The sequence below is a fragment of the Hemitrygon akajei genome, chromosome 23 (assembly GCF_048418815.1).
Source record: "Hemitrygon akajei chromosome 23, sHemAka1.3, whole genome shotgun sequence".
NCBI lineage: Eukaryota > Metazoa > Chordata > Chondrichthyes > Myliobatiformes > Dasyatidae > Hemitrygon > Hemitrygon akajei.
Genome location: NC_133146.1, coordinates 44,415,314 through 44,429,561, shown reverse-complemented (window position 1 = coordinate 44,429,561; position 14,248 = coordinate 44,415,314). Strand labels below are relative to the sequence as shown.

At 39.1% G+C, this 14,248-nt stretch overlaps 1 protein-coding gene across 12 annotated transcripts in view; it reads left to right on the top strand.

Annotated features, from left to right (window-relative positions):
* jakmip3 (Janus kinase and microtubule interacting protein 3) overlaps positions 1 to 14,248 on the top strand; it is a 347,134-nt gene that overhangs the window by 246,055 nt on the left and 86,831 nt on the right. For 6 of the 12 annotated variants that reach the window (XM_073027549.1, XM_073027548.1, XM_073027547.1 and 3 more), the window contains 6 exons: positions 429 to 494; positions 789 to 857; positions 945 to 1,022; positions 4,843 to 5,046; positions 11,737 to 11,802; positions 12,648 to 12,692. In XM_073027549.1, the coding sequence (XP_072883650.1) occupies positions 429 to 494; positions 789 to 857; positions 945 to 1,022; positions 4,843 to 5,046; positions 11,737 to 11,802; positions 12,648 to 12,692 (528 nt within the window). Of the gene's footprint in view, positions 1 to 428; positions 495 to 788; positions 858 to 944; positions 1,023 to 4,842; positions 5,047 to 11,736; positions 11,803 to 12,616; positions 12,693 to 14,248 lie in introns of all 12 variants that reach the window. The other 6 variants (XM_073027552.1, XM_073027551.1, XM_073027550.1 and 3 more) reach the window with 1 other exon arrangement.

Here is a 14,248-nt window from a genome sequence, read left to right as displayed (position 1 = left end):
TTTCATATAACCTCATAAATTACTGAACTTAATCTTCAACACCAGGTGATTAAGGATCAAGTTATTAAAGGCAATTAATCATCAAGACATAAGCTCTTTTTTACATCCTCATTGTATCTAAAAATACTCTTGTCATATTTGCAATGATTCAAATCAGACAGTTTGTACATAATTGGCGATCCACCTTATTCATTTCCACAGGGGTTTTTACATCTTCCACATTGCTTTCAATGGATGTGGGACTGTAATTCAGTCTAAGGGTGACATGCATGTATGTCCCAGACCCAGACATGCTGCATAGCTCAGTACCCGAGGAGAGGATACACACAGGGGTTTAGCATGGTATAAGCAAACAAGCATGCAATATATAAACCAAAAATACTAGAATGTTTCATTTTTAATTTGCTATCTATTTACTTATCAATTAGAATTTGACCAATGAGGAACAAGTGGTTGTGATTCAGGCCCGAACAGTTTTGACATTGGCAGAAAAGGTAACATTTATTTTTCTTTATTGCACTGGTTAACATGAAACAAACTAGTAACAATCCTCCTGGACACCAAAGGGATAAGAACATTGAATGGGACAAGAATTCATTATTAATTTGCATGTGTATTGCACTTAGGTGAAAAGAAAATTACAGAGAAGAGCGTAAAATGCAAAACTAAGCTTTAATTTCAAATGGTTGCTTGCACTAAGTAGAAGGATGCTTATACTGAGTTAGAAAAATAAGCCTCATTTGTTTAATTCTCTTTCTGTGCCCGATTATGTTTCATTTAACTTCCAGTGGCTACAACAAATTGAGGTGACAGAATCTGCTCTCCAGCAAAAGATGAATGACATTGAAAATGAAAAGGTATGAATTAATTACATATTATAATAATGACTTTAAAGATAATATACAAGAGATTTTAAAGTTCCTTAATTAGTTCTTTGTTGACAGGAGCTGTTTAGTAAACAGAAGGGCTACTTGGATGAAGAATTGGACTACAGAAAACAAGCTATGGATCAAGCCCATAAGGTACAGATTTCTTTTCAGTAAAACTTCACTCTTATTTGAGGGCATGTATTTTTTTTTTAATATTTGCTTATTGCAAAGGAGTCCCGTTCCCTAATGGACTTTGTAAAGGCACATGAGAACTCCAGTACCAGCATGTTCCCCTCAACGTCATACACTATCCCAACTTGATAACTTATCTGAGATCCTTCAGTGTCACGGGCACCACACTCTGCAGAACTCTGCAGGGAGTGGTGCAGACAGCCTACTGCATTTGTGAATGTGAACTTCCCACTATTCAGGACATTCAGAGTGACAGGAACATAAAAGGGCCCAAAGCATAATTGGGGACCTGAGTTACCCCAGCCACAAACTTTTCCAGTTGCTACCATCCAGGAAGTTGTACCGCAGCATTAAAGCCAGGACGGACAGCTTCTTCCACCAGGCCATCAGACTGATTAATTCATGCTGACACAATTGTATTTCTCAGCTATATTGACTGTTCTGTTGTATATCTTACTGTACATTCTATTTATTACAAATTACTATAATTTGTCCATTGCACATTCAGACAGAGACAAAGATTTTTACTCCTCATGTATGTGGAGCATGTAAGAAATAAAGTCAGTTCAATTCAATGCAACTGTGGGAGGACCATCATCAGAAAGACAGGAGTGATTCAAGCCTGTGGATTGTCATAATCTTCTCAGGATCATTTAGGAAGTACACAATAACTGCTGATCTTGTTGGCAATACCAAGATGTGGAAATACAGTAATTTTTAATTTTTTTAAAAAATGGTTTGATATGAAAGGGTAGATGCGAAACATTTGTTTCACCCAGTAGATGGTCAAGGTCTGAAACTTGATTCTTGAAAGCATGGTGGAGGCAGAATCCTTAACCACATTTTAAAAAGTGCTGGGATGTCCATGTGAAAAATAATGACTTGTGGGGCTATTGATGGAGTTGGACTGGACAGCTCATTTTCAACTGACACAATCATAATGGACAAAAAGCCTTCCTAGCATTCTGTAAATTTTCTATGCCTCTACCCTTTCTGTCTACAGGCATTATTTCCCCTCACTTGGTCAAGGTATATTGTGGTATACTGCGATCATGATATTACTCTTTTCACAATGAGATAAGCTTGAATGATCCTGACAGTTGTATAAACAAAATACTTTTAAGATAATTAAACTCTTTTATCGGTCAAAGTTGTCAGAGAAGTGACAAATTACTAGAATGTTCTCTGTCAGGTTTTATCAAACACAATACTGAATGATCAAACATTTTACCATGCTAGGCCCATACTGAAGTGACTGGAAAGTGATGAAAATTATACAGTACATTGTTCACCTTCATCAATGTTCACCTTTAATTAGAAACTTCTTAGCCATAGAGACATAAAATGCAAGGAAAATAAAACAAAATGGAAATTTAAAATAAAAACGGAAAATGTAAGTCAAGCCGAAACTGTGGAAAGAGAAACAGAAATGGATTTTCAGGTCAAAAATCATAAGAAAGCAGTGGAAGGCCCTCAGACCATTCTGGTATGGAATGGAGCTGAGAAGAATTATAGTGTGTTCATTGTAAAGAAAAGCTAATTGTTAAAGAAAACTTAAGAATGTTCAGCCTCCTGATCCAGTCCCGTTGTACATCCATGACACCTTTGACACTTTCTGCCCTTTTGACACTTTCCTGTTCCATCCCAACCAACCCAGATTTACCATTTACTAGCCCCTATGCATCAACCTTTGCCTGGCTGAACTTCCTCTCATAATGAACTCATCCGACGTGTAGCTCTGGGAACTCACATGGGCCAAGCCACTCCTTTCTCTTTAAGGGATACATGGAACGGTCTTCTCCTAACTCATGCCTCTCTTTCCTGCTACATTGCCTGAGATGGTGTTGCTTCCTGCATTTATACAGAACTCAAAAAATGTTTACCCATCCTATCAAGTTCTACCTGCTCTCATCTTCACCTCTTCCATCTGCTACTCTTCCTTTTCATTTTGGGACATAGATTTAGGGTGAGAGGGGAGAGACGTAAAAGGGACCTGAGGGGAACTTTTTTCACACAGAGGGTGGTGAGTATATGGAATAAGCTGGCCGAGGCAGGTAAAATAATATCATTTAAGAATCACTTGGCCAGACACATGGCGGTGCAAGGCTTAGAAGGAAATGGGTCAAACGCAGGAAGTTGGGACTAGCTGGGTAGGCATTATGGTTGGAATGGACTCATTAGACCATAAGGCCAATATGCATGCTGTACTGCTCTATGACTCAGGAGATTAGTTTACAACAAACACCTTGTCCAAACCTACTGACTTACTTAGCTCTACTCTTCCTTCCTCCCAGTCTGCCTGCAGTAAGGACAGCATTCCATTCTCCCTGTACCTCTGTCATATTTGCTATGATATTGAGATGTTCAACATACCTCCATTCTTCCTGAACTATGACTTCCCCTTTACCACATCTCATTAAATTCTCGCACCTCTAATCTCACTTCTTCTACTCCAGGAATTAAGAATAGAGTTCACCTGGTCCACACTTTCCAACAGCACCCTCCTCACCTTACCAGAGATTCCTTTTCTCTTTCCTACCCTTTCCACTGCCTCTCTGCAACTTCAAACTAACTTGCTTTCTCAGTTCTGACAGAAGGTCATAAAACAAAATTTAATATCATTTCTCTTTCCATAGATGATTCCTGACCTACTAAGTGTTTTTCAGCATTTTCTATATTGAGCTACAACATGCAATAACAAATATAATTTCTTTAGTTTCATTTATTTAATGATACCGCGCAAAATAGGCCCTTCTGGCCCTTAGAGTTACATCACCCCTGCATCCACCAACAAGCTCAATTAACCCAATCTAATCACGGGACAATTTACAGTGACCAATTAACCTACCCGGTAGGCCTTTGGACTGTGGGAGGAAATCGGAGGACCCAGAGAAAACCCATGCAGTCCACAAGAAGGACATACAAAGTCTCCTACAGAACGGCACCAGAACTGCAATCCAAATTCTGGAACGCCCTGAGCTGTAATAGTATCAGGCTAACCACCACACTACTATGCTGCCAATCCAGTTTAATGACAGCACCCGTTTCAATTCTCTACAACTAAAGTCATGCATTTAACAATTTCTCACTTGTAGGTCTACATTTTAGAAGAACATTAGCCTATGATTTACGACCAGTAGCTTGCCTGTGCAACAGTTGACAAGAAGCAACTAAATCTCATCGTCTAGTTTTGGCAACTGTGAGAAATATTGATTATCTAAGATTTTTGACCTTGAAAAAAAATAAAGAAAAATTAAAAGGTATTTAAACTAATGATAATTGTTTAAAAAAAGTTTTAAAATGCAACTCAAACATTTAAGAAGATAAATAAACTCAAACTAGTTTAGGAAAAGTTTAATTGAACTGATATTTGCTTACATCCCTTTTTGCCATTCCCCTTCATTATAAAAAAAATATGGAAGATGGCCCCATGCCAACTCTAAACTGGTACAATAGTTTAAACACATCCTCATTACAAGCGGGGTTCATTGCTATGGCTTTGCCCTGCTTCACCAGAATCCTCAGAAAATTCAGCATCAGAGCATAGCCAGGAAACTACTGTGAACAGCTAACTACAGCTGCATAAATGTAAGAATTCCAAAGTTAAATTCTGTTACATGAGGGGGGCTATCAGCAACGTATGCAGAAACTGCCAGTATTTCCCCATGAAGTCGAGGCCATTTGAGAAAATGCAAGGTACCTCAGCATCAGGGATGAAGGTCAGCTTTGTGACTGCAGCGCTTTATGCTCTTGAGCAACACTCATGTTTGTTTCACAATAGCGGATTCTGGAGCTGGAAGCCATGTTATATGATGCGTTGCAGCAAGAAGCAGGGGCAAAGATGTCGGAGCTTCTGTCGGAAGACGAACAGGAGAAGCTGAAAGAAGCAGTGGAGCAATGGAAGCGGCAGGTCATGAGTGAGCTCCGTGAACGTGACGCACAAATACTGAGGGAGAGGATGGAACTTGTGCATCACGCCCAACAGGTAAAGAATTAGTTATCTGTTCCCCGTACCAACAAACACTGATTCAGGCTGAATAATGGTCTGAAAATATTCTCTACATTGTGGGTTTAGAGTTACAAAGCATGTTACATGTCATCCTGAGCCGGAGCTTGAATTAATATTTGTGGCAGAAGAGGCTGGAATCTTCTGCAACAACCTGCCAGAGGATCCCAACAGATTAAACAGCTTCTGTGAGAGGAAAGGAATCCAAAGTTCAAAGCACGTTTATTATCGACCCACTATACACAACCTTGAGATGTGTCTCTTTACAGGCAGTCACAAAACAAAGAAGCCCAATAGAACCCATTGGGAAAAAAAGACTGTCAAAGAGTCAATGTGCAGAAAAAATAATAAAAGTAGCAAATAGCATTCAGAGGTGTATTCTTCAATTCTTCAAGTCAAGACCATGCATCAGTCCCAATCTGATGGGGAGAGGTAGGTCGCAGATGGAGCAAGGTGGGAAAGAATAGAGAAGGTTAGACAGAGGCTGGTACATCATAGATGGAACTACTTGGGTGAGGACGACAGACAAATGGAGCCATGCGGGAGAAGAGGGGAATGGGATAAATGAACAAAAGGACAAGAAAGCCAGGTAGATGTTCAGGTGTGCGTGGGAGGGGAACATTGAGAACATGGGTTACCTGAACTGGGAAAATACAGTCCTCATCTGACTGGATTGTAGACTGCCCAAGCTGAATAGGAGATTTTGCTCTTTCAATTTACATTTGGCCTCACTTCACCTTAGCAATGGAGAAGGTGAAGGGTGGACAGGTCAGTGTGAGAGTCATGTAATTGGGAGGTCAAGATGGCTATCGCAGTCAGAGAGCAGGTACTCTACAAAATCGTCACATGGTCTACGCTTGGCTTCACCAGTGTAGTGCAGGCCACATTACAAGCACAGAATTAGAAGACCACCTTTCACCTACAGCCTCTATCCCATCCCCCTTCCATCCTTCCTGTTCGCTCTCAATCCTGATTCAGAGTCTTCACCCAAATGTCAATTCACACCTTTTCCCTGCACAAATACTACCTGACCCACTGACTTCTTCCAGCTTTCTAGTTTTTGTTACCCAACAGGTAATAATGCTCAAATGCAATTTGAGCCAGGTCTTCCTTGACCTGATGGGAAGAAAATCCTTTTCCTAATGAGAATGCAAAAAAAAAGTCCTGGTCACTTGCACACTTCCAGATTTTAAAAAATGCGAATGGATGAGGTGCCCATCCTGCAAAAAAACAAGGATCCTTATGCAAAAATGTTGAATTAAGCTTCTAGTGTTTACCAGGACTTGTGTGGGAAACTTACCAAAATATTGCACACATTGGGGGTACCCATAGAGAAGGACAAAGACATCCTCCAGGTATATTAAATATCTTTCTTGCAGGAATAATCTGTCAGACTCTGCAGCACCAGATTCAGACTTTTTTTTTGGTCCTGTGAGAGCTTTCTCCTTTTTTCCTATACAGGGAATTCAGCTTGCCCTCACATGCCGTGCACTTGCTGAAAGAAATGCACCTAATATAAAAGTCAAAATGGTTCATATGTGAACTGTAAGCTGTCATCTAGACTTCCATCATTCTTAAGTTTATTTCCTTCCACGTGCAGAATTCTCATCCCTGTTCAGTGTACATTCCGTGTATGGTACTTAGTGCAATGCCCAACCAATTTTATTTATATTTGATGGTGTCCATCAGTCTTGAAGTTGATGTAGTCCCTTTTTGGGAGTGCTGAAAGTGTACCACAGTAGTACCAGCACCTCATCAGATGACCCACAAATAATGAGAAATTCTTTTAAAGAATTGCTTTAATAATGAATCATGTGGTTAAACTTCTGAACAGCAGATACCTGCAGGGCTTGCATTTGTTACCGTTTTTCAAAGTTCAAATTGCAAAGTAACTTATAGAATTTTGTAATGAGATTGCACTGACTACTGGTGTAAATTTTTTTTTTCTCTATTTGCCATCGAGTATTTCCTCACAATGAAAATTGTGCCCTGCATTTTCGGTCTTGCTTCACTTATGACTTACAACAGACTGAAAAGCTTGAACATGTACATATTAAGAAAGGAGATGTGCTGGAGCTTTTGGAAAGCATCAAGTTGGATAAGTCAACAGGACTGGACGATATGTACCCCAGGCTACTGTGGGAGGTGAGGGAGGAGATTGCTGAGACTCTGGCGATGATCTTTGCATCATCAATAGGGACAGAAGTTCCGGAGGATTGGAGGGTTGTGGATGTTGTTCCCTTATTCAAGAAAGGGAGTAGAGATAGCCCAGGAAATTATAGATCAGTGAGTCTTACTTCAGTGGTTGGTTAGTTGATGGAGAAGATCCTGAGAGGCAGGATTTATGAACATTTGGAGAGGCATAATATGATTAGGAATAGTCAGCATGACTTTGTTAAAGGCAGGTTGTACCTTACAAGCCTGATAGAATTTTTTGAGGATGTGACTAAACACATTGATGAAGGTAGAGCAGTAGATGTAGTGTATATGGATTTCAGCAAGGCATTTGACAAGGTGCCCCATTGCAAGGCTTATTGAGAAAGTAAGGAGGCATGGGATCCAAGGGGATTATTGCTTTGTGGATCCAGAACTGGCTTGCCCATAGAAGACAAAGTGGTTGTGGACGGGTCATATTCTGCATGGAGGTCGTTGACCAGTGGTGTACCCCAGGGATTTGTTCTGGGACCCCTACTCTTCGTGATTTTTATAAATGACCTGGATGAGGAATTGGAGGGATGGGTTAGAAAATTTTCTGATGACAAAGGTTGGGGGTGTTATGGGTAGTGTGAAGGGCTGTCAGGGGTTACAGTGGGACATTGATAGGATGAAAAACTGACTAAGAGACAGATGGAGTTCAACTCAGAAGTGTGAGATAGTTCATTTTGGTAGGTCAAATATGTTGGCAGAATATAGTATTAATGGTAAGACTCTTGGCAGTGTGGAGGATCAGAGGGATCTTGATGTCCGAGTCCATAGGACACTCAAAGCTGCTGCACAGGTTGACTCTGTGGTTAAGAAAGCATACGGTGTATTGGCCTTCATCAATCATGGGTTTCAGTTTATGAGCCAAGAGGTAATGTTGCAGCTATATAGGACTCTGATCAGACCCCACTTGGAAAACTGTGCTCAATTATGATCACATCACTACAGGAAGGATTTGGAAACAATAGGAAGGGTACAGAGAAGATTTACAAGGATGTTGCCTGGATTGGGGAGCATGCCTTATGAGAATAGGTTGAATGAACTTGGCCTTTTCTCCTTGGAGCAATGGAGGATGAGAGGTGACCTGATAGAGGTGTACAAGATGAGAGGCATTGATTGTGTTGATGGTCAGAGGCTTTTTCCCCAGGGCTGAAGTGGCTAGCACGAGGGGGCACAGTTTTCAGGTGCTTAGAAGTAGATACAGAGGAGATGTCAGGGGTAATTTTTTTTTAAATATATAAACGCAGAGAGTGGTGAGTGCATGGAATGGGCTGCCGGCAACAGTGATGGAGGTGGATATGATAGGGTCTTTTAAGAGACTCCTGGACAGGTACATGGAGCTTAGAAAAATAGAGGGATCTGGATAACCCTCAGTAATTTCTAAGGACATGTTCAGCACAGCTTTGTGGGCTGAAAGGCCTGTATTGTGCTGTAGGTTTAATCATTTCTCTTATCCTGAAGTGATTTTGGGCCTAGTGAAGCTACCGTCAAACTGCCCAGATAAGGAACAATGGACCATATTAAACTAGACATGACAGTGTTTCCAACAGACGCAATTGATCTTCATCAGTTCACAGGGAAATACGGTCTGGAGCAGATTTTAGAGCAGTACCCCTCTGACACTAAATTCCATGTGGAATCCAGCAGAGGATTCTCCAGTGTTTTGCAAGGCATCTGCTCTCCTGTCTCATGCTGGCTGGAACTTCCATAGCAAGTGAATGCAGGGTTGGAAGGGAATCGGAAGATCAGTTACTTACCATGCACATATTTTATTGTGTTTCAATGTATTTAGTTATCTTTTAGTTTTTCAATGTGCTAACTTAAAGAAAATATTTTAAAAATTAAGTTAATTTTAAAAGTCTTTAAATATTCCTGTGTGGCAGAAATTTATAAGCTCTTATACCACCCTCCCCCGAATATTTTTACAGGAGGGAGGGCTTTGCCCCAGCCTTACCTCTTATCAAGGACTGTCATAGAAACATAGAAAACAGCACAATACAGGCCCTTCGGCCCACAAAGCTGTGCTGAACATGTCCCCACCTTAGAACTTCTTAGGCTTTACCCATAGCCCTCTATTGTTCTAAGCTTCATGTAGCCATCCAGGAGTCTTTTAAAAGACCCTATCTTTTCTGCCTCCACCAACACAGCTGGCAGCCCATTCCAAGTACTCACCACTCTCTGCATAAAAAAAACTTACCCTGACATCTCCTCTGAACCTACTTCCAAGCACCTTAAAACTATGTCCTCTTATGCTAGCCATTTCAGTCCTGGGGAAAAGCCTCTGACTATCCACACGATCAATGCCTCTCATTATCTTGTACACCTCTATCAGGTCAACTCTCATCCTCCATTTCTCCAAGGAGAAAAGGCCAAGGTCACTCAACCTATTCTCACAAGGCATGTTCCCCAATCCAGGCAACATCCTTGTAAATCTCCTCTGCACCCTTTCTATGGTTTCCATGTCCTTCCTGTAGTGAGGCGACCAGAACTGAGCACAGTACTCCAAGTGGGGTCTGACCAGAGACCTGTATAGCTGCAACATTACCTCTCGGATCTTAAACTCAATCCCACGATTGATGAAGGCCAATACACCGTATGTCTTCTTAACCACAGAGTCAACCTATACAGCAGCTTTGCGTGTCCTATGGATTTGGACCCCAAGATCCGAAGGGTCTTGCCATTAATGCTATATTCTGCCATGGAATTCTAGCATGGCTCTAGCAAAACATTGGCTGCTTTGGGGACATGCTAGACCTTGCTAGCCATGCCGAGAGAGGGAGGCCGAGGCTGATTAGATCATTCATTTCTGGTAGTCTACAGCAGGCATCAGCAGAGTTCATCTCTCATGAAGGACCATATTAAACATGATTCATCGCAATGAGTTTTTCAGGTTATTAATTTCCTTCTCTGAAGTGCTTTTTAAATTTTTCTTTTTTTTTACAGGGCAGAACAATTTGAATGCACTTTTATAGTTTTCTTATTTAATTTAAAATAGCACATCTGGTCTCAGGGAGATTCATCATGTACACTTAAAAAAAACATCATTATAGCTTGCAGTATTAAAGAAAAAGAGACATGCCTAAAACATAATAGATTTTATTCCTTAAGTACTAGAGATACATATTTAATCAACAAAGGAATAAAGATGGCTGTTGTCCAAAGTCATGCCTGAAAATTAATAAAATCTGTAAAGGGACTAATTGCAATCCCCCCTTCACTGTGATTGGTTACCATGGAAACTGGATTTGCCATCATGCTCAGTTGAATTCTCTCATCCTCGCCATCATTTTAATGTCTTAAATCAGCTCTTCGAGTATATTTCTTTTCATTTCTGACAGGGTTATGAGTTTAAGGACAAATAAACCAAAGAAAAGCAATCATTATTGAGATGCTGTTGCTAGAATTCCCACTGCTATTTTAACTAGGATTTGCATTAGATTGAGATATCTTTTAACACTTAACATTTAAGGAACCTGTTAACATAATCATTTATGGAAATTTATTTCAGAATAAGGGTCTCAAAGGTTAATAAGACATCAACATGGTGATGGGGATTCTTTGCCGGTGTGTGCTTTCCCATGGGAGTTAATATGACTAAGAAATTACAAATGTCTAGTGCAGTTGGATAATATTCTCACATCTCCTGCTTTTAAAAGCAGTGTCATTTTAAATACATTAGCTTAAACAATGGATTGAAAAACATTCATTACTGAGATATTAATATACACAGCATCAACCAATATAATGCCAGTTCTAAAACTGTGTCCAAGTAGCATCATTAATGGTACATATCCTAGACCTATACTGATCATCCCACAATGATATTAATAGTTGTAAATAATTAATTTATTAGTTTATTTTTATGTATACAGTACTGTACAAAAGTCTTAGGAATATATATATGAGAGAGAGAGAGAGAACGAGAACGCAATGGTGCCTAAGACTTCCGCACAGTACTGTATTTGGCAACATGGGGTGGAGAGAGAGTTTGCAAATCTGGTGAAAGCAAAGAATGTTGGGAATGGCCAGGGTGGAGTGCTGCGGGAGGGGTGGGAGAAAGGTGGCAGTGGTGGCGCAGGTGCAGACCCACCCAGCCCTGAGACACCAGGCAAAGTCATTTGATCCCAAACAATTGGTTTATTGATCATTACAGAACGTCTCTGTGGTGCTTCCCGCTCCCTCCCCCTTTTCTCTGCTCCCTTCCCACCCTCAGTCCACAATAGAGACCCATATCAGAATCAGGCTTATCATCACTCACATATGTCATTTAATTTGTTTGTTTCTGCAGCAGCAGTACAGTGCAAAACATTGAATTATAAATGTACTGTGTAAAAGTCTTTGGCACCCTAGCTATATACGGTATATATACCTCAAACCTTTGCACAGTACTGTATTGGTAAGATTATTAATAGATAACTACTGAAACACTGTTGTACTATAACTTAACATAAGCACCTCGCCTTACAGAGAATCAAAGAATTAGAAGAAAAAATTGAAGTACAAAAAAGACAAGTTAAAGAGCTGGAAGAAAAGGTAAGATCAACTTATTTGAAATGTACTTAATGTAGTATTGTTGAAGATTAAATATTTGACTTTTTACTGAGTTAGAATATCTGTTGGAAATTATTTCATAAAGGCAATATGTTTAAGCTATACACAAGACATAAAAACATTATAAATAAGAACATAAGAAATAGGAGCAGGAGTAGGCCACCTGGCCTGTCCAGCCTGTTCAGCCATTCAATAAGACTGATCTGGCCATGGACTCATCTCCACATACCTGCCTTTTCCCCATAATCCTTAATTCCCCTTCTATGCAAAAATCTATCCAAAACTTGCCTTAAATATATTTACTGATGTAGTCTCCATTACTTCATTGGGCAGGGAATTCCACAGATTCACCACTCTTTGGGAAAAGCGGTTCCTCCTCATCTCCGTCCTAAATCTACTCCCCCAAATCTTGAGGCTATGTCACCTAGTTCTAGTCTCACCTATCAGTGGAAACAACGTACCTGCTTCTATCTTATCTATCCCTTTCATAATTTTATATGTTTTTATAACATCTCCACGTAATATCTCCTTACCAATTTAAGTCCATTCATGTTCCTTTTCCATTGAAAGCTGTTAAATATTCTATCGTACATTTTGCTTTTTGAAACAATTATAGAAATAGAAAACTAGACAAATGTAACAAATTGGACTTTTTAATGTCTTTTGCTGTTTCTTCTCTCTGCTTAATATGGCAGGTGGTTTTTGTTTCAGTTATTTTACTTCTGTTCTACTTCATATCACTTTAATTCTTGTCTTCTGTCTGTTCTTCCCCATTTCCTTTCCTGTTCATTTTCAGTTTTTGTTTTTGTTTTTATTTTTTTCTTTAGCATTCATTCTTTGGTCGTAATTCTTCTAGGCAGCCAACAAGGAAGGTAAGGCGGCTATTTTAGTTGAATATCTTTTATAAATGAGACATGAAGCAGGAAATGAATGTTCCTAGAGAAACTGGAGACAGATCATTAAGAAATAACCCTGAATGAAATGATACTTTGCTGATTATGTTTTACTCTGTTGTGATGCATTTTGCTGTTATATGTGCAGAGGCCTTCATCTTGGTACAAGGTGTGATACCTTTGCTAATCCATCCCCACATTTTCCTCTTGTTAAGAATATTAGCCAGGAAGGATCTTTCTCTTGTTAAATGTGATATTTTGTTATTAGGTCTTATATTTTCCTTTTTCCTTTTGTTTCAGTTTCAGGGTGTCCTTTCCATTCCATTAGTTTTCAATAAAATATTTTAAATTACTGTTAAAAATTATCAGAAGAGCATCACTATTTAGTGTTTACAATATAAAACTTAATTGAAATTTGCAGTAGTAACAGATGTCTGTTCAAATTAATGTTAATTTACCAATGTCAACTTGGTCTCTGCCTTCACGTTACTGGCCAGCTCACCCAACAGATGAATTAGGTTGACCAATAGTGTAAAAGTTGGCTTTGAAAGCTAAGTTAATTAAATTAGAAGTTCTCCATGACTGGTAGTTTTGTCAGTGTGATATTTTAACTGCACAAAAATATATAAAAAGATGATTTTTCCTTGACTAGAGTGGACTGGCAGGTTCTTACCTGGTGATTCAATAAACCAGATTACCTACCAGATATAACAATAAATATCCCCCATGATATCCATGCAGTTTAGGCAACGCATTAACTAGTATTTCAAGATAATAAATTATCATTACTAGTAAATGATTCCATTTTTAAGTGCTCATACCATAAGACTGACTTCTCTTCTTGAATAATCCCTCGTTGTAGATTAATAAAGTCAAATAAATGTAGATTTAATTCATCCATAAACATTAGGTAAACAGCATTCTTAGATGAAGGTTACTTTTTCTTTTCAGACCCCTTCATTCTTCACCAAATCCAAGTACTGAATCCATTGTTTTCAAAACTGTATTTTAAAATTCTCACAATGGTATGGAATAAGGTTGAGACTGTTTACACCCAAATTTAGCCTTCGCATTTATAAGTTAATATCATTACATTAAAAATTATCATTATTGTATAATTTAACATTAAATATGATCAAAAATTTTATTTTCAGAGATTGCATATTTAATTATCCATCTTGTGCTGTTACATTCTGCCTTTTGGCATCTTCTCAAACTGATGATCAGTTAAGTGACAGAAATAAGTCCTTGTGTAAACAAGGATACAGTAACATCAATACCAATTATGTATGTGCTTGTTTTTGTTTGGTTGATATTTCCTTTCAGAATTTTCAAAGAACTTGACTGGATCAATAAAACAGCATTTCTTGAGTTTTTTTTCCCCAATCAAACTCCTTATCTCGTTTCTGAAAGTTCCTGTTGAAACATATGGTCAAGAAATTCTGCAGCATAACACAGCAGTTTGTACATTAAGAGGTAGAAGCTGAACCCAGAATAACCCTCTGGCTATTAAGACCCAGAGGGTCCATGGTGCA